Source organism: Amphibalanus amphitrite, unplaced genomic scaffold (genome assembly GCF_019059575.1).
Source record: "Amphibalanus amphitrite isolate SeventyFive unplaced genomic scaffold, NRLGWU_Aamphi_draft 000316F_arrow, whole genome shotgun sequence".
Lineage (NCBI taxonomy): Eukaryota > Metazoa > Arthropoda > Thecostraca > Balanomorpha > Balanidae > Amphibalanus > Amphibalanus amphitrite.
This window is the reverse complement of record NW_024881811.1, coordinates 401,280-422,750: the sequence shown is the minus strand read 5'-3', so window position 1 is coordinate 422,750 and position 21,471 is coordinate 401,280. Positions and strand designations below refer to the sequence as shown.

Here is a 21,471-nt window from a genome sequence, read left to right as displayed (position 1 = left end):
AGTGCAAATGGTAGCAGACAGCAGTAGTTTCCCCTACCAAAGTGGTGGTTTTCTACCACAGATGCTCGTCGATCTCGGAATTTCCAAATACGCCCGAAGGGCATATTAGTCACGTGACATTTGGAACTTCTCCCTCTCCATGGGCCTTCTACATGCTGAATGTCACGTGTGAATTTCACGAACCTTGATCAAATCGCCCCAGGCGCCCTGTTTCACCCAGTGTTTTTATATACCTTGGTTTCACCGTGTCGTCCGTCGTTTTTGCATCGATTGGATTTTTCTAGTGTTTCAAGGTAAGATTTTGCAGGAAACTTGGTGTAAATGTGAAGAGTAAGTGTTCTGTAAGATGGCATGACACTAATCAGATTGAATTAACTACAATGAAAACGCTTGGTTATGATGGCCTCTCCGACCCCAGTCCCCAGGCTGGATATGAGAGATTGGCAATACCAGAGTGCTGTTCACGGACACCTGCGGTAACTGCGGTAGCTGCGGTAGATCGCAGGCTGTAAGTCCCGCCCACTTGTGCGTACGTCATCATGCGTTTGTCTGAGGCGGCTGCGTCAATTTTCCGCCCAAGTTACACAAATGCGCAACTGCCGCGCCATTTTACATGACAAATGGTTCCTGCGGCCGCTGTGGTCGGATCGTTTCGACCGTAGGAGACGCAGAGAACCGCAACCGGCCGCAGCCGTTTGACGTCACACCACCCGCCCCATCCCCACTTTCTGTGACGTCATTACCCGGCTGACCGCCGAGCCGCAGCTACCGCAGGTGCCCGTGAACAGCACTCAGACTTCTGAGGTCAGACTCATGTTCTGCATGTCAGACTTGGTCTGTGTAGGGATTTTGGACGAAATCGACAGAACGCATTATTTTTGCAGCACAGGAAATGCAAAGCAGAAAACTTTATTAGCTAATGGTGTCATTGTGATTCTAAAGGCAATCAAGTTCGACCAAAGGCTTTGTTTTCCACAGGTTTCAGAGCCTGCGGAGCTGTTGTGACCTGAGTGGCGGTCATCCTCGATGACTGCAGGGGTGGCTGACAGGCCGTGCTGGGCTCTGCCGATCAGGGATTCAGGAGTGACACGACGTACTGGGGACTGACCCGCCAACGCCACAATGAACCTCGAACTGCTCGAGTCGTTTGGCCAAAACTACCCGGAAGAGTTTGACGGCACGCTCGACTGCATCTCGCGCGCTGTGACATGCACGTTCAACCGCAAGGGTACGCTGCTGGCCGTCGGCTGCAACGATGGCCGCGTGGTCATCTGGGACTTTCTGACGCGCGGCATCGCCAAGATAATCTCGGCGCACGTGCACCCGGTGTGCTCTGTGAGCTGGTCGCGCGACGGCCGGCGGCTGGTGAGCGCCTGCACCGACAACACGGTAACAGTGTGGCACGTGCTCTCGGGCGAGTGTCAGCACCGATACCGCTTCCCGTCGCCCATACTGAAGGTAAGAGTCGTGCCGCTGCTGGGACGGGCAGCAGACAGCCGCCGCTGGGGGACGGGCAGGGGACAGCCGCCGCTGCTGGGGACGGGCAGGGGACAGCCGCCGCTGGGGGACGGGCAGGGGACAGCCGCCGCTGGGGGACGGGCAGGGGACAGCCGCCGCTGGGGGACGGGCAGGGGACAGCTGCTGCGCTCTCGGTGCCTCTGTCTGTATGGGACGCTCCTAGCTGTGTACCCAGTCCTGGCTGTGTAGTGTGTACCCAGTCCTGGCTGTGTACAGCCCTCTGCAGACTGCGTGGTAGGTATTCTTTTTTCGACAAAACCGATAATAACTCAAAGGCTATGTTATCAGTCGGTCGGAACTCACTGCAAATAGATGCACCATGCTCCACTCCTTCGATTAGGTCTATCAATAAACAAAGTATACGCCTTGTGTGGCAACAAAATGCAAAAGTTTGTTTTGGGGGCAAATATAAACTTTTGGGTTTAGTTGCCGAACTAGATGAAAAATGAATACGGTGATGATGCCAATCTAAGAGGCGGGGTCTAGCGCGTCTTGCTGTTACGATTTCCGAATGACCGATAGCATAGTATTCGCGTTATTCTAATTTTTGTCGAAAAAAGAATACCTACCACGCAGTTTGCAGAGGGCTGTACTGTAGGTACCCAGTCCTTGCTGTGTATCCAGTCCTGGCTGTGTACCCAGTTCTGGCTGTGTAGTGTGTACCCAGTCTTGGCTGTGTACCCAGTCCTCGCTGTGTATCCAGTCCTGGCTGTGTACCCAGTCCTGGCTGTGTAGTGTGTGCCCAGTCCTGGCTGTGTACCCAGTCCTGGCTGTGTACCCAGTCCTGGCTGTGTAGTGTGTACCCAGTCCTGGCTGTGTATCCAGTCCTGGCTGTGAACCCAGTCCCAGTCTTGGCTGTGTGTGTAGTATATATCCAGTCCTTGTTTTGTACCCAGTCCTGGCTGTGTAGTGTGTACCCAGTCCTGGCTGTGTATCCAGTCCTGGCTGTGTACCCAGTCCTGGCTGTGTACCCAGTTCTGGCTGTGTAGTGTGTACCCAGTCTTCGCTGTGTACCCAGTCCTGGCTGTGTACCCAGTCCTTGCTGTGTACCCAGTCCTCGCTGTGTAGTGTGTACCCAGTCCTGGCTGTGTATCCAGTCCTGGCTGTGAACCCAGTCCTGGCTGTGTACCCAGTCCTGGCTGTGTAGTGTGTACCCAGTCCTGGCTGTGTATCCAGTCCTGGCTGTGAACCCAGTCCTGGCTGTGTAGTGTGTACCCAGTCCTGGCTGTGTAGTGTGCACCCAGTCTTGGCTGTGTACCCAGTCCTGGCTGTGTACCCAGTCCTGGCTGTGTATCCAGTCCTGGCTGTGTATCCAGTCCTGGCTGTGTAGTGTGTGCCCAGTCCTGGCTGTGTACCCAGTCCTGGCTGTGTACCCAGTTCTGGCTGTGTAGTGTGTACCCAGTCTTGGCTGTGTACCCAGTCCTGGCTGTGTACCCAGTCCTTGCTGTGTACCCAGTCCTCGCTGTGTAGTGTGTACCCAGTCCTCGCTGTGTATCCAGTCCTGGCTGTGTACCCAGTTCTGGCTGTGTAGTGTGTACCCAGTCTTGACTGTGTACCCAGTCCTGGCTGTGTACCCAGTCCTTGCTGTGTACCCAGTCCTCGCTGTGTAGTGTGTACCCAGTCCTGGCTGTGTACCCAGTCCTTGCTGTGTACCCAGTCCTGGCTGTGTACCCAGTCCTCGCTGTGTAGTGTGTACCCAGTCTTGGCTGTGTACCCAGTCTTGGCTGTGTACCCAGTCCTCGCTGTGTAGTGTGTACCCAGTCTTGGCTGTGTACCCAGTCCTGGCTGTGTAGTGTGTAGTGTGTACCCAGCGGCGCCCCGGTGCCTGTGTCTGCGCGGCGCAGGTGCAGTTTTGTCCGCGCGGCCGGGGCTCGATCCTGGTGTGCCCGCTGAAGCACGCGCCGGTGGTGGTGACGCTGGACGAGGGACACCGGGTGCTGCCCGTCGACGACGACGGAGACCTCAACATCATCGCCACGTTCGACCGGCGCGGCCGCTACATCTACACTGGCAACGCCCGGGGACGCGTGCTCGTCCTGCAGGCCTCCGACTTTAAGGTCAGGCCGCCATGCTAACCAAAGGTGGATGAACCATTTGAGGCACTGATTGCCGCGTGTTTACCAGTTCTTAACCGGGCGGGGGGGGGGGGGGGCATATAGGGGAGACCCGGGAGATATGGGTCGGTTTTGTGAAAAGGCAATTTTCTTCCAGTGGGCAGTGGCTAGACCCGGTTTTTCACTCTGTGCACGTGAAATTGCCTTTCGCCTGCAAAGTGTGCCTGATATTAGGCATCTGGGATCAACCATTTTGTCTCGAGATAACTTTCAATAAATAATGTGCTTTTTCGATCCATCAAAATACACCGGGACCGGGAGGTATGGGCCATGGCCCGGGAGGTATGGGCCGGTGCCATGTTTCATATTCTTTTCTCGACAATCATGAGAACAATACTCGTAGCTGGTATCCACGTTGATCTCTCCTAGAGCCCAGGAACCGCATAAGCGGCAACAGCTTAACTACTTCATGGAGGTGACTTGGGCACATATGTATTTTGGTAAACTCAATCATGCACCATGAAATATAATAAATCATATTTTTCTGTTCGAATGAAATTTCAAGTTAGATTTTCAACCTTGCACGACAAAAATAAAACTTATTGAAGATGACACGCAATGAAAGCATCTTTTTATTGATTTAGGATCAACGGGGGTGGGTGGCCCGAACCTTCCGGTTAGGACGCCAGAATTTGCATAGCATCTCAGCTCATAATCTTGCAAGAAAGCTTCAAATTGTTTATCCAGTCTTAACCCTCGCATGTGTGCGGCGTTTTCCAGCTTCTAATGTGTAGGGGGGGGGGTCGGTTGGACCCCCCCCCCTTGCCGTTTGGCCCCTGATCGAGCTAGAGCTTCGCGGAAAAAACGAGCGTGTTGCCCGTGACGAGAGGAAGCCGATGATACCCAATTTTAAGGTCCTAGGTCATTGGTTGACCTTCCAGGTCAGGTCAATGACCCAAAGTCGGGAAAATCGGGACCTGTTAGAAAGTCGTAAAGTGTGGCTGCTAAGGGGTTTTTCGGGGTGCTGATCACGAATATCGTGTAAGTTTTGATCACAGATGATGTCTTGAAGCATTTAGACCAGGTCGGGTCAGGTTCACAGATGATGTCTTGAAGCATTTAGACCAGGTCGGGTCAGGTCAGGTCAGGTCAACCAGTAGGCGTCGTGACGGGTATTCGTAGTACGTGTCAACCGCCTCTGACAGCTTCGTAACATGTTACGAAGTCACCAAAACTACTTCGTAAATGTTCAAATGGTTGCTAAATTCGAATTCAGCTCCAAAAACTAGCCTGGAAACATGTAAAACTCGAAAAAGTGACCCGAGGTCACCCGAGGTCACCAAAGGTCAATGACCTGACCTGACCTTCAGGTGACCTTGACACACACGGGAGTAACATCAAATCACATGTTTGAACGTTTTAAACCACGAAAAGCTTGCAAACACGCGGCTAGTGCGAGCCGACATACGCGAAATCGCGATTACGGCCAAACATGGTCTCGGAAAAGAGGTCACAGGTCAAAGGTCATTTGGGTCAGGGTCATGAAATTTTCAGGGTAGGTGTAAAATTGATCAATGCGAGGGTACTGAAAGTTTCGTCGCGATCGGCCGCTTTTTACGCGAGTTATTCGCGAAAAACCATGGGGGGGGGTCCATCCGACCCCCCCCCCTACACATGCGAGGGTTAATTTGCATGCTTTACACTTTATGTTAGCATTGGTCTGACATCATAAAAGGAACCTGGTTCAAATTTATCACGAATTTTCTGTATGTACAGTATTTTACTCGAAGAGGGCAAAAACGCTTTATCACCGCTCATTGCCAAAGAAGACTGAGGAATATTTTGAATATCACGTGGGCTGTATAACGGAATGGCTGCTGCCAGTTTACGCGGTCAAATGTGTAAAAATACGCAACACTTCTTCAAAACTGCGATAGCCCATACCTCCAGGGGGCCCATACCTCCCGGGTCTCCCCTACATCCCTCCACGAGGACTTCGGCAGATAACCGTTTTGGGGACGCCTTTTGATTGATAATCGCTGCACATATTGTTAATTCTCAGAATCGGATCGCTCAAGGCCAGTTCACCAGACCTGTTACCTTTTTGGTCCGTGAAGTCTAAAATCTCGCGTTGGGTTTTTCGAATAAATAAAAGAAGTTCCTTTTGGCTCTTTATTAAGCTTTAGCCAAATTTAGTGAGGTTAGTCAGAAACCAGCGGGGCCGTCTGCGACAAGGCCCGGGTCTCGTTGGACTGCTCTGTGGAGACTCTGTCTAGGTTCTCCCGGCTGCGGCCGCTCTCCGGCTCGGCCGGCACACAGTCGTACAGTTCTCGCGAGATTAAGCGGTAGGTTTTGCACTTTTACATTTCCGGTTATATCTCAGAAACTAATCGATCTACGATGAAGCCATTTTACACGATCATGGCCGGCTTGTTACCCAACAAGTCGATCGCATCTTCAACACTTAAAAGCTTAAGACGACGAAGATATAGCCTGAAGTACACTAAATTTTCTAGGTGCAAAACCTACCGCTAAAACCCGCGAGACCTGTACGTCACACGTGTACATACGTCATATCATAGTGGCCAATGAGGAAAGGATTACCGTATTAGGAATTGACCCGCGACCTGGTTGGGGGGGGGGGGGGCTATTTTTTGCTCCCCCTCAAGACTTTTCGATATATCTCCAGAACCGCTGCGCCGATCGTCACCAAACTTTCAGTATCCTCCCGGACATCAATTTTACACATTGTGACCAAAAATTTTTCCAAAGGCTATGATAGGTTGGCCGGAAATGACGTCAGAGTGACGTCATGTTCTGCCGTTTTCGACCCAAAAAAGGGTTTCGCGGGAAGAGCTGTCAGGCCTATAGCTTTGCAAATACAGAAAAATGATAAAGACATAAAAGCTGTAGATTGGACAGGGCTACAAAACTGCTATCTCGGATTTTTGAAATTTTTGGATTTTGACCCCCAAAAATAAAAAAATAGATTTTTTGATATAATAATCGAAAAATCCAAAAAGTTTTTTGAATTTCGCAAAAACCGGAATATGTGTGATAGTCCTTACCGCCTTCCATCCACATACCAAATTTGAGATTAATACCTCTTTTTTTGGCGAAGTTATAGCGAAAAAACTGTTCAAAATTGATGACGTCAAATTTTCAAACTCAATTTTTAGCAATTCTAGACCCCGTTGCGCAAAACAAAGACCGCCATTAGACTCCTCGTGACGAGCTGCATCGAATAAATACCCATTTTATGCAAAACTATCAACTTTAACCCTATTCCTGGCGGGGGGGGGGGCCTCAGGAGCCCCCCCTGAGGTTTTTTGGTTATTTCTCCCAAACGCGTTGAGCTAGGAAGCTCAAATTTTCTGACTTTTCCTAAAAGGCTTCTACGCAACATGTCTGAAAATTTTGAGTTGATCTGACCTCAGGTCAGGTCACCAGAGGCGGTTTGGTGACCCTACCTCAGAAAAGTTTGCAATCACGCCAGAGCTAGAGTTTTTGACCGATCAATTTTTTCTCTTCAGGCTTTAGTTAGGGTACCAGTATGTGCAATTTGTATATCTCGGAATTTTGATATCGGTGACCTAAGGTCAGGTCAGTTTCGCGACCTCCCCATTATAAGTCAATGGGGGAAAAATCAACTCCCTGTTTTTACCACTAAAACGGGTCGGAATGGCCCCATATACCATACATGACTTCATATACGATCAACCTTCACTACCTTGAGGTCTGTTTTGCTGTTGGGCAGCTGTGAGGTCATGTGACGTCATCAAAGGTCACCAAAGGTTTTTGGCCAATAACTCCGTACAGGAACAAGATACAGACGCGTGGATGGTCTCATTGTGTTCAGCTCGTCAAGACGCATCGAATGATATACATGATGACCTCGAGGTCACGTGACCTGAGGTCAACCTTTGACCTTGACCTTTTGAGGTCAACATATATATCATTCGATGCGGATTGACGAGAGGATCACGATGATGCCCTTAGTTTGTTCCTATCTTGACTAATTCGAAAAATATTCGAGAAAAACTCTCCATATCTAGCGCCGCCATTTTGACTTTTTCGACCCCTGTGACGTCATCTTTGACCTGACCTGAAAATGGCCTTAGTAAAAATTGTAGATCTTGACCGTGCGTATCCGATGCCGTTTACCGTTTGTCGCTGCGATGTGTAGTTTTTGAGATCTGAAGGGGGGCCGAATCGGCCCCCCCCCCGCCAGTTTCTTGTCCCGGCGGAGCCCGCCAGGAATAGGGTAAAAATTTGACCTTTTTTGGCCTGACCTTGACCTGACCTTGACCTGAACTTCACCAGAAAGTGACCTAAGCCGTACCTGATAGTCTTATAACCAACACCATTGAGTTGGAAATGAAAAATTGGCCATAAAACATGTATCACACAACCTAAGTAAAGTGTGGGTCATGTGACCTGACCTGTGACCCTTGGTGACCTGACCTGTGACCTGACCTGGTATTGCCAGTGACCTCTAATAGCAACATATCTACTAGGCAACTGACGCCCTACCGCTGATTCTCGACAAAATGCGTTTTCCTCAGTGTTATAGCGCATTCCCTAGAAGACCCGTGAACGGTGAAACATTTCATCTTTGACCTGACCTGTGACGTCATCGGTGACCCCGAGGTCAATGAAATTTGGTTTCCTTCGACAAATTTGACAGGCCTTTCGAACGCCGTTTGAATTTTGCGGATCCGTCCAGTGGTTTCGGAGATACGAGGGGGGGGGGGGCAAAAAATAGCCCCCCCCCACCAGGTCGCGTTATAAACAGACCCCACCAGGGCGCGGGTTAACTTAAAGCTGGGTGGTCGGGCAAGGAGGCTTATTGATAGGACAGGGAAGTTACTTCGTTACACCAGGTCATACATATGTATATTAACCCGCGCCCTGGTGGTGGTGGTTGGGGGGCTATTTTTTGCCCCCCCCCCCCCTCCAGACCTTTTTATTTATCTCCAGAAACGCTGCGCCGATCCTCACCAAACTTTCAGTTACCCGTGAACGGCAAAACATTTTATCTTTGACCTGACATGTGATGTCATCAGTGACCCCGAGATCAATGAAATTGGATTACTCTCGACAAATTTGACAGGGCTTTTGAACGCCATTTGAATTTTGCGGATCCGTCCAGTAGTTTCGGAGATTCGAGGGGGGGGGAGCAAAAATATTCCCCAGGGCGCGGGCTAAATACTGTAAACTTTCGCCCCCCTCCCCCCAAAAAAACACGAAACATACAGGGTGTAACGAAATCATCCGGACATCTATTTTTTTTCGCCATATTTGCTCGCACAGTTTCTTTTTTAATGTTAGAATCTGGAAAATTGGGTGAATGCATACCTCTGGAATCTGCTCTCAACTCAGCAGTGATCTGACCTTGCGAAATGACTCTTGTTCTGAGTAAGAATCGAGTCGCCGACGGGCTCATTTGACAGTTTTCGTTCAAGGCAGTGGAGAGAAGGGAGTGCAGTCTCTCGTTTCATAGTAAGGCTAAGTGTTGGTGGCATGGTGGCATGAGCCAGAAGCTGGTCTATCAGCAGCTGGACATCAGCAGCAGCCAGTAGCACATCTGCCTGAGGCGTAATAAGCTTGGACTTGGTGGCAGACTCAGACCGGCCTCGATCGCAAAGGGCGCCCTTATCCTGGGGTGAGGAAAGTTGTCAAGATAGCGACAAGGAAACGGCACCAATTAATCCGCAAACCGACTCGAATTCTTACCAAGGTAAATAATAAGAGGTCCGACATCATGATTCACCGTTACCCGCCCTTTAGCTTGGTTTTACTGCCCTTCAAACTGAAAAAGACAATGAAATTGACGGGGAAACAACCAGTCCACCACCTTTGGCATCAGGCCAGGGCGTGTCCACTGGTCGAAGGAAGACATGATTGAGGTGACCTGGTCGGATGGGAAGCTGTTCGAGCTGCGATGCCCGTTGAACCATCAAATCGGCCATGTGTGGGCTGCCAGCAGCTCGAACATGCCGGACGTCGCCGGCGTCAAACATCCGGTCAAAATCCAGACCTGGAGCATGTTCAGCTGCTCTGCAATATCCAAGCTGTTTATGACGCCACAGAAAACCACATCAGTGACGAGTATTACCGGCGCAACATCCTGGCTAGCGATTGGCTGGAGCCACTCAACCAGACGGCACAGGAGGGCTCGGTTGCTGAACGCGTACTGATGACTGATTCAAGCCGCGCAGTCTTCATGCGGGGCGGTGCACCACCTTCAAGTCCCTAGCAGAATGAGAAGTGATGCCGAGAGGACCTATTGTGCTTCTGGGCTAACGGGCTATGGCTTGGAGATGCTTGGAGATAGTTCCCATCCCAATTCCATCGATATCTTATGGACTATTGTCCAGCAGGAGATGAATAAGGGGACACCCGCCACCAGCGCCGTCCAACTGTGGGCACAGGTTAGTAAGGCGCTGCTCTACATGAAACCCACTGTGCTGGAAAACCCAGTGGCTGGAATGCTCCAGAAATTTGTACTTGCGCTCTTATGAAAGGTGGCTATATAATAATTCAAAAGAGAGAATATCAGATTGTCTTGCTTCTTAATTACAGCGCGAAGAAAGATGTCCGGATAATTTCGTTACACCCTGTACAACAGGCGCTTAACCCGCGCCTTGGTGGGATCTGTTTATAACGCGACCTGGTGGGGGGGGGGCTATTTTTTGCCCCCCCCCCTCGTATCTCCGAAACTACTGGACGGATCCGCAAAATTCAAACGGCGTTCGAAAGGCCTGTCAAATTTGTTGAAGGAAACCAAATTTCATTGACCTCGGGGTCACCGATGACGTCACAGGTCAGGTCAAAGATGAAATGTTTCACCGTTCACGGGTCTTCTAGGGAATGCGCTATAACACCGAGGAAAACGCATTTTGTCGAGAATCAGCGATAGGGCGTCAGTTGCCTAGTAGATATGTTGCTATTAGAGGTCACTGACAATACCAGGTCAGGTCACAGGTCAGGTCACCAAGGGTCACAGGTCAGGTCACATGAGCCCAACTTTACTAAGGTTGTGTGATGCATGTTTTATGGCCAATTTTTCATTTCCAACTCAATGGTGCTGGTTATAAGACTATCAGGTACGGCTTAGGTCACTTTCTGGTGAAGTGCAGGTCAAGGTCAGGTCAAGGTCAGGCCAAAAAAGGTCAAATTTTAAAGTTGATAGTTTTGCATAAAATGGGTATTGATTCGATGCAGCTGTTGTTGTTGTTGGTGGTGTTCCCCTCAGGGCCGGCTGGGGCCGGCCTGTAACCCCGTGAGGGGCTCCTTGTGGCGGAGGTAGCCGGCGGCCAAGGCCGCCACCAGCTCGCCGTCCTTCAGCTGCTCTGGTCGGATGTGGATGTTGCCCGTCAGTCGCAGGCGGGCGCCGGCCAGGCACGGGCACCTGAGCAACACATGCTCCGGAGTGTCGGCGCCCTCTCTGCACACGATGCAGCGGGCTGCGGGGCACGCCTTGAGGTTGCACTGCTGGCAGGTCGGGATGGGGCGCCGCCCGATACGGTGCAGATACTGCTCCGAGCGACCCCAGTGCCCGGCCCGCAGCTGGTGGACGTTGACGGCGGCATCCCGGTCGAGGTTGATGAGCGGAGCCGGCATACGGTCCCGCATGATGTCCTTGAAGAAGCTGGACGGCCATTCCTGCCGCCAGCGGTGGGAGGCGCAGCGTGCGACGGCCTTCGTTAGCGTCCTCACGTCTATTGCTGCTGCCTCCTGGGGTAGGCCGGAGGCCTCCTTGGCCAGCTCATCGGCCCTCTCATTTTCCCGCAGGCCGCAGTGCGCCGGGACCCACTGGAGGCGGATCGGTGACCCTCGGCTGGAGAGAGCGAGTAGGTCCTCCCAGATGGAGATCCCTAGGTGAGTCGTCTGGGAGGAGGCGCCGCTCTCCAGCATCCTCAGGGCGGCCTGGGAGTCGGTGCAGATGACTATTGGGTCGTCTGCGATGTCGGCGTCGGCGTCTCGGATGGCGTTCAGGGCCGCCTTCAGGGCACACAGCTCTGCCCGCGTACTGGAGCAGAGCTGGCCCGCTGGGACTCGGACCTCCCGAGTCTCTCCCGACGGGAAGGTGATGGTGGCACCGCCCCCGCCTTGGGAGACGCCTCCCTCCGCCGAGCCGTCCGACCATATCCAGGTGGCGCGGGGCGGCAGATGTTCCAATGTGGCCTCTGCCGCTCCCCTCCGTATGTGCGCAGGGGCCGCTCTCTGGCCGCCGGGGCCGACGTCCAGGCAGAACGTCACGGCTTCTCCATGGTGGTCCCACGGTGGGATAGTCTTTGTAGGGCGTCCTTCCACTTTGACGTCGGCCGCGCCTGTCCAAGCCAGGGCGCGGTGGCCGACGTCACGCCATCCGGCGGTCGTCCTCAGGCGGGGCGCGACGTGCATCTCCCCGACGGCGTGGAGCGGGTCGTCGCCGGGCAGCGAGGCGGCCAGGCCCACCATGCGGGCGGCCAGCGCCGGGCAGCGAGTTACCTAAGTGTGGAACTACCCAGCGCCGAGCCGGCCGGATGACGTCACACCACGGCCAGTGCCGGCGCGGCGGCAGACTGGCCGAGATTGGCATGGTCTTAACTTGGCGAAGAGGCATCGGACGCCAAACTTCTGCTGCAGCTATTAATCACATTTCATGCGTTTCTTCCATGTGTATGAGCTATCAAGTCCTTCGAATACCTAATGTGTAGGTGAGCGTACCTGCATTTAGCAGTATGTGCTATGCTATGTGGATGGGCACATCCGACAGTCGACACACTGCGCAATGGATTCCGATATTGCTTGGCTGATTCTGGCTTTGTGTCTTCGAACGAACCATTGAAAGGGAAGACGTCATTTTTAAAGGTTGTAAGGTGCACTCAAACGTTTTAAGATAAGCAACTGCTGATTGAATTTCTGGCGAGGGTTGGTGGAACGCTCTGTTTACAAATGAGTTTTTTCGCTATAACTTCGCCAAAAAAGAGGTATCAATCTCAAATTTGGTATGTGGATGGAAGGCGGTAAGGACTATCACATATATTCCGGTTTTTACGAAATTCAAAAATCTTTTTGGATTTTTCGATTATTATATCCAAAACAAAATACTTTTTGATTTTTGGGGGTCAAAATCCAAAAATTTCAAAAATCCGAGATAGCAGTTTTGTAGCTCTGTTCATTCTACAGCTTTTATGTCTTTGTCATTTTTCTGTATTTGCAAAGCTATAGGCCTGACAGCTCTTCCCGCGAAACCCTTTTTTGGGTCGAAAACGGCAGAACATGACGTCACTCTGACGTCATTTCCGGCCAACCTATCATAGCCTTTGGAAAAATTTTTGGTCACAATGTGTAAAATTGATGTCCGGGAGGGTACTGAAAGTTTGGTGACGATCGGCGCAGCGGTTCTGGAGATATATCGGAAAGTCTGGGAGGGGGGGGGGCAAAAAATAGCCCCCCCCCCACCAGGTCCCGGGTTAACACGTCCTTCGATTATAGTCAAATCGCCCACTTTTACGAGGTGCAATTTCTTAGGGCGGGAAATGCACCTTGATGTGAAATACTACCAGGTTTTATAAAATCATCCGCTCGCAGCTCGGACTGACCCCCGCGCCGCAGGTGGGACTGACCCCCGCCCGGCCCCACGCCGCAGGTGGGACTGACCCCCGCCCGGCCCCACGCCGCCGGTGGGACTGACCGCCACCCGGCCCCACGCCGCAGGTGGGACTGACCCCCGCCCGGCCCCACGCCGCAGGCGGGACTGGCCCCCGCCCGGCCCCACGCCGCAGGTGGGACTGACCCCCGCCCGGCCCCACGCCGCAGGTGGGACTGACCCTCGCCCGGCCCCACGCCGCAGGCGGGACTGACCCCCGCCCGGCCCCACGCCGCAGGTGGGACTGACCGCCGCCCGGCCCCACGCCGCAGGCGGGACTGACCGCCGCCCGGCCCCACGCCGCAGGTGGGACTGACCCCCGCCCGGCCCGTCTGCCGCGCCGCAGGTGGTGGCTTCGTTCCGCGTCACCTCCGGCGCGTCCAACAGCACGGCGCTCAAGACGATCGAGTTCGCGCGGCGCGGCGAGTGCTTCCTGGTCAACTCTGTGGACCGCGTGATCCGCGTCTACGACGCCCAGAAGGTGCTGGCCGCCGGCCTGGACGGCGAGCCGGAGCCCGTGCAGAAACTGCAGGACCAGGTACCGGGCGGGCGGGCGGGCACACCGACGGCACGGGGCTGTGCGGACACTGGCTGGGCTGTGCGGACACTGGTGGGGCTGTGCGGACACTGTCTGGGCTGTGCGGACACTGGCAGGGCTGTGCGGACACTGGCTGGGCTGTGCGGACACTGGCTGGGCTGTCTGGACACTGGCAGGGCTGTGCAGACACTGTCTGGGCTGTGCGGACACTGGCAGGGCTGTGCGGACACTGGCTGGGCTGTGCGGACACTGGCTGGGCTGTCTGGACACTGGCAGGGCTGTGCAGACACTGTCTGGGATGTGCGGACACTGGCTGGGGTGTGCGGACACTGGCAGGGCTGTCTGGACACTGGCACGGCTGTGCAGACACTGGCAGAGCAGTTCCGTCGGCTGCACGGTGACGCTCGGCGCGGCCGGCTGCTGTCGGTGACGCCGGCCGCTGTCCGGTGGCCGCTGTCTGGTGACCGCTGCTGTCAGTGACCGCTGCTGTCTGGTGACCGCCGGGCGCTGCCGGCCGCTGTCGGCAGGTCAATAAGACGATGTGGAAGAAGTGCTGTTTCTCCGGTGACGGGGAGTACGTGTGCGCTGGCTCGGCGCGCCAGCACGACCTCTACATCTGGGAGCGGTCGGTGGGCACGCTGGTGAAGATCCTGCAGGGCACCAAGGGTGAGCTGCTGCTGGACGTGGTGTGGCACCCGGTGCGGCCCATCGTCACCTCCATTTCGGCCGGCGTCGTCTCCGTCTGGGCCCAGAACCAGGTGAGACGGCCCGGGAGGCGGCCCAGAACCAGGTGAGACGGCCCGGAGGCGGCCCAGAACCAGGTGAGACGAGCCGGGAGGCGGGGAGACGGGCCGGGAGGCGGGGAGACGAGCCGGGAGGCGGGGAGACGGCCCGGGAGGCGGGGAGACGGCCCGGGAGGCGGCACAGAACCAGGTGAGACGGGCCGAGAGGCGGGGATACGGGCCGGGAGGCGGGGAGACGGACCGGGAGGCGGGCCGAGAGGCGGGGAGACGGGCCGGGAGGCGGGGATACGGGCCGGGAGGCGGGGAGACTGGCCGGGAGGCGGGGAGACGGCCCGGGAGACTGGGAGGCGGGTGGGGAGACTGGGAGGCCCTCTGGCACTGTTTCAAAGCCCCGTCTCATTTGCTGGCTGCCGTTTGCAAGCCGCTGTCCGTGCTGTTCAGGGAAGGAATTTGGCCGCTACAGTCTGACCGCACCGGTGCCTGTGCCTTTTTGAAGCTGTACCTATCCGACCTGCTACTTTCCCAGGGTGTACTCGATCCGCTGCCTTTCATGGCTTTACTGTAACCACCCTGCTACCTTTCCGAGGCTGTACACGATTCGTTACCCTCAAAGGCTGTTCTCTGCCTTCCCAATCCTGTTCAGCCGGGTCATGCTGTCAAGTCAGCCAGGAGGGAGCCCCCGCTCTGACCCTGCCTACCCCTCCCCCCAATCTCCCCCCGCTCTGACCCTGCCTACCCCTCCCCCGCTCTGACCCTGCCTACCCCTCCCCCAATCTCCCTCCCGCTCTGACCCTGCCTACCCCTCCCCCAATCTCCCCCCGCTCCGACCCTGCCTACCCCTCCCCCCAATCTCCCCCCGCTACGACCCTGCCTACCCCTCCCCCAATCTCCCTCCACCGCTCTGACCCTGCCTACCCCTCCCACCAATCTCCCCCCCCCCCCTCTGACCCTGCCTACCCCTCCCCCGCTCTGACCCTGCCTACCCCTCCCCCGAATCTCCCGCTCTGACCCTGCCTACCCCTCCCCCAATCTCCCCCTCTGACCCTGCCTACCCCTCCCCCAATCTCCCCCTCTGACCCTGCCTACCCCTCCCCCAATCTCCCCCCGCTCTGACCCTGCCTACCCCTCTCCCCAATCTCCCCCTCTGACCCTGCCTACCCCTCCCCCAATCTCTCCCCCGCTCTGACCCTGCTTACCCCTCCCCCCGCTGTGACCCTGCCTACCCCCCGCTCTGACCCTGCCTACCCCTCCCCCAATCTCCCCCTCTGAACCGGCCTACCCCTCCCCCAATCTCCCCCTCTGACCCGGCCTACCCCTCCCCCAATCTCCGATTCTCCCCCCCCGCTCTGACCCTGCCTACCCCTCCCCCGAATCTCCCGCTCTGACCCTGCCTACCCCTCCCCCAATCTCCCCCTCTGACCCTGCCTACCCCTCCCCCAATCTCCCCCTCTGACCCTGCCTACCCCTCCCCCAATCTCCCCCCGCTCTGACCCTTCCTACCCCTCCCCAATCTCCCCCCGCTCTGACCCTGCCTAGTGCCTACCCCTCCCCCAATCTCCCCCTCCCCCGCTCTGACCCTGCCTACCCCAATCTCCCCCGCTCTGACCCTGCCTACCCCTCCCCAATTTCCCCCTCTGACCCTGCCTACCCTCCCCCAATCTCCCCCCGCTCTGACCCTGCCTACCCCTCCCCCCAATCTCCCCCTCTGACCCTGCCTACCCCTCCCCCAATCGCCCCCTCTGACCCTGCCTACTCCTCCCCCAATCTCCCCCTATGACCCTGCCTACCCCTCCCCCAATCTCCCTCCCCCCGCTCTGACCCTGCCTACCCCTCCCCCCAATCTCCCCCCGCTCTGATCCTGCCTGCCCCTCGCCAATCTCCCCCCGCTCTGACCCTGCCTACCCCTCCCCAATCTCCCCCCGCTCTGACCCTGCCTACCCCTCCCCCAATCTCCCCCTCTGACCCTGCCTACCCCTCCCCCAATCTCCCCCCCCCCGCTCTGACCCTGCCTACCCCTCCCCAAATCTCCCCCCCCCCGCTCTGACCCTGCCTACCCCTCCCTCCAATCTCCCCCCGCTCTGACCCTGCCTACCCCCAGTCTGACTCCGTCCTCTGTCCAGGTGGAGAACTGGTCGGCGTTCGCGCCCGACTTCAAAGAGCTGGACGAAAATGTGGAATACGAGGAGCGCGAGTCGGAGTTTGACCTGAGCGACGAGGACCGGACGGTGGCGCAGGCGCCGGGCGCCGCGCGCCACGACGAGGCCCTGGAGGTGGACGTGACCGGCGTGGAGCCGATCCCGGCGCTGCGCAGCAGTGACGAGGAGGGCGACGGCGTCGGCGACCTCGACTACCTGCCCATCGCGCCCGAGGTCAGTCAGCGCCGCCCGGCACCCGCAGCCCGCACCGCGCGCTGGCAGGCCGCCGCCGCAGTTTGTGACAAAGATCCATGCTTCCCTAGGAATGTGTTACGTTCGAGTTTGTCCTAGGTCTCCTTCACTGGGTGCGATTTCACGGTCGTGTCAAATGCTGACCCCGCTGGTCAGCTGAGTATGGGAGGTGGCTATACTGTGGCCTGTGGGCCGGGACACCTGCACTGGAAACGGTCGCTAATTTTGGGTCAGTCCAGATTAGATCACTGTGTGACTTATGTTAACTGCTTAACTTATCCAGCTCCCTTTTTCACATGTTTGTACATGTGGACACCCCCCCCCCAGTGGGTCGCGAGCTAATGCGTGGGACGCTGACTGTCCGCTGACCGGTGACACTGATGGCTGACATTGAGCGCTGACTGCTGACTGCTGACTGTCCGCTGACTGCGACAGTGACCGCTGGCCGCTGACTGTCCGCTGACTGCTGACTGTCCGCTGACTGCTGACTGTCCTCTGACCGCTGACTGCTGACTGTCCGCTGACTGCTGACTGTCCACTGACTGCTGACTGTCCGCTGACTGCTGACTGTCCAGTGACTGCTGACTGTCCGCTGACTGCTGACTGTCCGCTGACTGCTGACACTGACCGCTGGCCGCTGACTTTCCGCTGACTGCTGACTGTCCGCTGGCCGCTGTCCGCTGACTGCTGACTGTCCCCTGACCGGTGACACTGACGGCTGACATTGAGCGCTGACTGCTGACTGCTGACTGTCCGCTGACCGCTGACTGTCCGCTGACCGCTGACTGTCCGCTGACTGTCCACTGACTGCTGACTGTCCGCTGACTGCTGACTGTCCACTGACCGCTGACTGTCCACTGACCGCTGACTGCTGACTGTCCGCTGACCGGTGACACTGACAACTGACATTGAGCGCTGACTGCTGACTGCTGACTGTCCACTGACCGGTGACACTGACCGCTGTCCGCTGACTGTCCACTGAACGCTGACTGCTGACTGTCCGCTGACCGGTGACACTGACGACTGACATTGAGCGCTGACTGCTGACTGCTGACTGTCCACTGACCGGTGACACTGACCGCTGACTGCTGACTGTCCGCTGACTGCTCACTGTCCGCTGACTGCTGACTGTCCGCTGACTGCTGACTATCCGCTGACTGCTGACACTGACCGCTGGCCGCTGACCATTTATTTATTTATTTCACGTCAAAGGCCCTATCCACACAGGTGTGGCTATTCCAGGACCAGATTCACATTAAACAGAGTATCGGGTGATCACTTACGTAAAAGCAAACGCACAAGCACACACTCGATCACACGCTCCCAGACATGGGGTCGTCACGAGCCGACGTCACTGGCAGGCAGCTGCCGCTGTAGCATATAACTCCGCAGCTCTCTTTTGAATAGCCGCGTGCTCTTGTCACGAATGGTTTGTGGCAGATTATTAAAAGCTGTCACAGCGGAATATAAAAAGCGCCTCCTGCCTGATTCCGTTCACTGACCGCTGACACTGACTGCTGACCGCTGACCGGTGACCAGTGACACTGACTGCTGACGGTCCGCCGTCAGGTCGAGGAGCCCGAGGAGGGCTGGCCCCACGACGGCGGCCCCGAGCAGCAGCAGAGCCGGCGGGACAGCCGCGACAGTCCCAAGAAGAAGCGCGCCAAAATGGTGGACATCGCGCTGGCGGGCGCGCCGTCCGACGAGCCGCACCCGCTGCTCAGCAGCCGGCCCGCCAAGGACAAGCCGGCCAAAAAGACCGCCAGACACAAGGCAGACGCCAAGAGGAAATAGGCGCGGCGCCGGGGGTCAGCGAGAGGGGAGGGGTTCGTCGCCAGTGGGGCCGGCCGCCGGCCCGGTCCGACAGGCGACCAGCACGTGTCCGCCGCGCCGCCGCCACCGCTAGGTACTGTCGGGTACGCGCCGCCGCCACCGCTAGGTACTGTCGGGTACGCGCCGCCGCCACCGCTAGGTACTGTCGGGTACGCGCCGCCGCCACCGCTAGGTACTGTCGGGTACGCGCCGCCGCCACCGCTAGGTACTGTCGGGTACGCGCCGCCGGCCGCCGGGCGGTGCGAGGCGTCCACATTCATCAATTCATGTCGTCGTTTAGTTCCCGGTCGTGAATTTAGAATACGCCATTGTGAGATGAAAATGTATTCGGAAAGTCTGCGAAATTCATGACTCTGGGCTCTGGCGAACTCAACAGAATGAACAGACGCCCTGAAACAGCGCAGGGGACAGCACAGCACAGAGCGGGTCAGTCGGCCCGGCTGACCGATCTTCACGTGACAGGTTCGTCGGACGCGGCGAGTAGGTAGGACGGCGACTATTGCGTCCATGAGACTGATTAACAAAGCGAATAGTTGATGCGCAATAGTATGATAGCTCCGTGGAGCGTGGGAGGGGTTGTTGGGGAGGGGCCGCTCAAAGACAGTGACGGCGCGGGTGGCGCCACCCAGTGCCGTCACGGTGACGCTGTCAGGCCGTCACTGGACGACCGGCAGCGGCGGCCGTCACTGTCCCGTCACCCGAGTAGCGTCCCTCCAAACACCCGGACGCACCCTCCAAACACCCGGACACACCCTCCAGACACCCGGACACACCCGCCACAGCTGGTCACCGCCAGCGAGTGCAGCTGCTCATCGGCCGGCAGCTTTCACACGTGTAAAAAGGTCACACCTTTATTTGCACAGGGCATCACGTTTGTGTTCCAAAGGATCTCGTAATCTTGCATCACGAGCATCACATCACCTTTTATCCGTGGTCAATCGCCTTTTTCCGGATCACTGCCGGTGTCGCTAGTGTTGGCGGCGGTGCGGCCGGGCCGTACGGATGCCGGGCGGCAGTGTGCCCCTAGCGGCCGTCGGCGGCCTCCGGGACGGGCTCGTCGCCGTCGGACGCCGAGTCGAGCGGCCACATGTCCTCCGAGTCGTCCGAGTCGGTCAGCTCGTCTAGCAGCGAGTCCTCCTCCTCGTCCTCCTGCTCGGCGTCGCCCAGCTCCTCCGCCAGAGGAGGCTCGTCTATCTCCTCCACGTCCATGTTGATCTCAATGCGCATCCTGGGCAACAGGGAGGGTCGGTCAGCGCCCAACTGTGGGGGGGGGGGGCACCCGACGGTTGTGGGACTACGAGCACCAGACAGGGGGGGGGGGTATTACTCTTGTCATGAACAGCAGCGACCTATGAACGTATGACAGCCCTTTGAAGGGTCATTTTCCGGTTTGCCGACTCGGTCGTAGGTAATGTGACCTCAGTACCATGCGAGGTCGGCTTTCATAGCTGATATTGCGCGCAACGACGTCGCAGCTATTGCAATGGAGTAATTCTAAAAATGACTCAATTTGCAAAGCGGAGTTCCCATTAGGGTTTGCTGATGCCCCGCGGATGACCATCAGTGCCGCCGCCGACGGAGGCGGGCCGGGGTCTCACCTGGCGTCCATGACCAGCAGCGTCACGGTGAGCAGCACGGGCAGCCGCACGCGGCACCGCCACGCCAGGTGCCACAGGAAGAGCAGCGTCGACTTGACGCCCGGCTGGAGCGCCGTGGCCGCGCCCAGCGCGCCGAACAGCGGCATCGCCGCCGGCGGGCGGCCGGCCCCGCCCTGTGTGAGCGAGTGCAGGCGTCCGCCCCGGCGGCCGGCTATCGGACCGAGGTCAACAAAGGCAGCCGACTGAGAACGACCGTGGCTCAATCGTCTCGGTAGCGTTAGCGTCTTCCTTTCTTGTGTGCTCTGGTTATTTTGTTTCCTCTAATTTTTCTGTCTAAGACGTTTCCTTGAACGTTTCCTTCTTCATTCCAGGCCTACTTTTAGCTCCACTATATACACAATCCACATTTAAAAAGGAATAAGTTTATATTCTGAGAGTCTCCCTGTAGCGTCTGGTGCCAGCCTGCTGATGGCGAGGGACGAGACAACATCTGGTGACACCACAGCCACACCAGCTGAACTTCAGCAACAGCACACAGCACAGCTACTGCTCACTCCGCCAGCCTGCTGATGGCGAGGGACGAGACAACATCTGGTGACACCACAGCCACACCAGCTGAACTTCAGCAACAGCACACAGCACACTGCACAGCTACTGCTCACTCTGCTGGTAGAGCCGAGGTGCCCTATGTCCTAACCCCAATCGAAAACCTATGATGGGGAATCATGGAGGGGGAGCTCATCAAGACTGAACCAGCTCCCACAGAAAACGGACTTAAAGGGACCCTCCGGCTCCCACCTTCAAAAAAGTTAATGAATTGGCATGAAAGTGATGTCGCTCGGTTCAGAAAGAGCGAAAAGGAATATCTACCAAATTTCATCGAAAAATATTCACCGGTTTTCAAGATATTACTTTTACTTCTTTTTGGGATCTCCGCTGTTCCTAGCGACTTTATTTGAAAGTGCGGCATTTGTTGCGCGCAAAGCAGCATATACCACCGCGTGCTACCAAACGTTTTAGTAAAAGATTTAAAAATCGTTAGATCTCCGTTGACGTCACAAATTCTAAGGGGGCATTCCAATGCATTAGCCCCTTAGAATCCGAAAACTGCAAGTTTGAAATTCCATATCTCCGAATTAAAGCATTTTTCGATGTTGCGA

The 21,471-nt window shown here is 56.4% G+C and overlaps 2 protein-coding genes across 13 annotated transcripts in view; one reads left to right on the top strand and one right to left on the bottom strand.

Moving 5' to 3' along the window:
* Positions 1–214: 214 nt before the first annotated feature.
* LOC122388280 (retinoblastoma-binding protein 5 homolog) lies at positions 215–19,061 on the top strand. 4 transcript variants are annotated; one of them, XR_006257766.1, is made up of 8 exons: positions 215–293; positions 979–1,458; positions 3,363–3,575; positions 13,559–13,750; positions 14,278–14,508; positions 16,614–16,862; positions 18,450–18,786; positions 18,886–19,061. XR_006257766.1 is itself a non-coding variant. In XM_043379214.1 (7 exons), exons 2-7 carry the CDS (start codon positions 1,123–1,125, stop codon positions 18,672–18,674), a joined length of 1,446 nt encoding a protein of 481 aa, XP_043235149.1. In that variant the 5' UTR covers positions 216–293; positions 979–1,122; the 3' UTR covers positions 18,675–19,061. The 4 variants fall into 4 exon arrangements, 2 of the variants coding, with proteins under 2 accessions (XP_043235149.1, XP_043235150.1); XR_006257767.1 differs by having other exon boundaries at positions 224–293; positions 18,919–19,061; XM_043379214.1 differs by having other exon boundaries at positions 216–293; positions 18,450–19,061.
* Positions 19,022–21,471, bottom strand: part of LOC122388281 — a 38,571-nt gene continuing 36,121 nt past the window's right edge. For 5 of the 9 annotated variants that reach the window (XM_043379223.1, XM_043379226.1, XM_043379224.1 and 2 more), the window contains exons 2-3: positions 20,312–20,776; positions 19,022–19,941 (exon numbers count right to left, since the gene is read on the bottom strand). In XM_043379223.1, coding sequence (XP_043235158.1) covers positions 19,737–19,941; positions 20,312–20,457 — 351 coding nt within the window. In that variant the 5' untranslated portion in view covers positions 20,458–20,776 and the 3' untranslated portion in view covers positions 19,022–19,736. Of the gene's footprint in view, positions 19,942–20,311; positions 20,878–21,471 lie in introns of all 9 variants that reach the window. The other 4 variants (XM_043379220.1, XM_043379218.1, XM_043379219.1 and 1 more) reach the window with 3 other exon arrangements.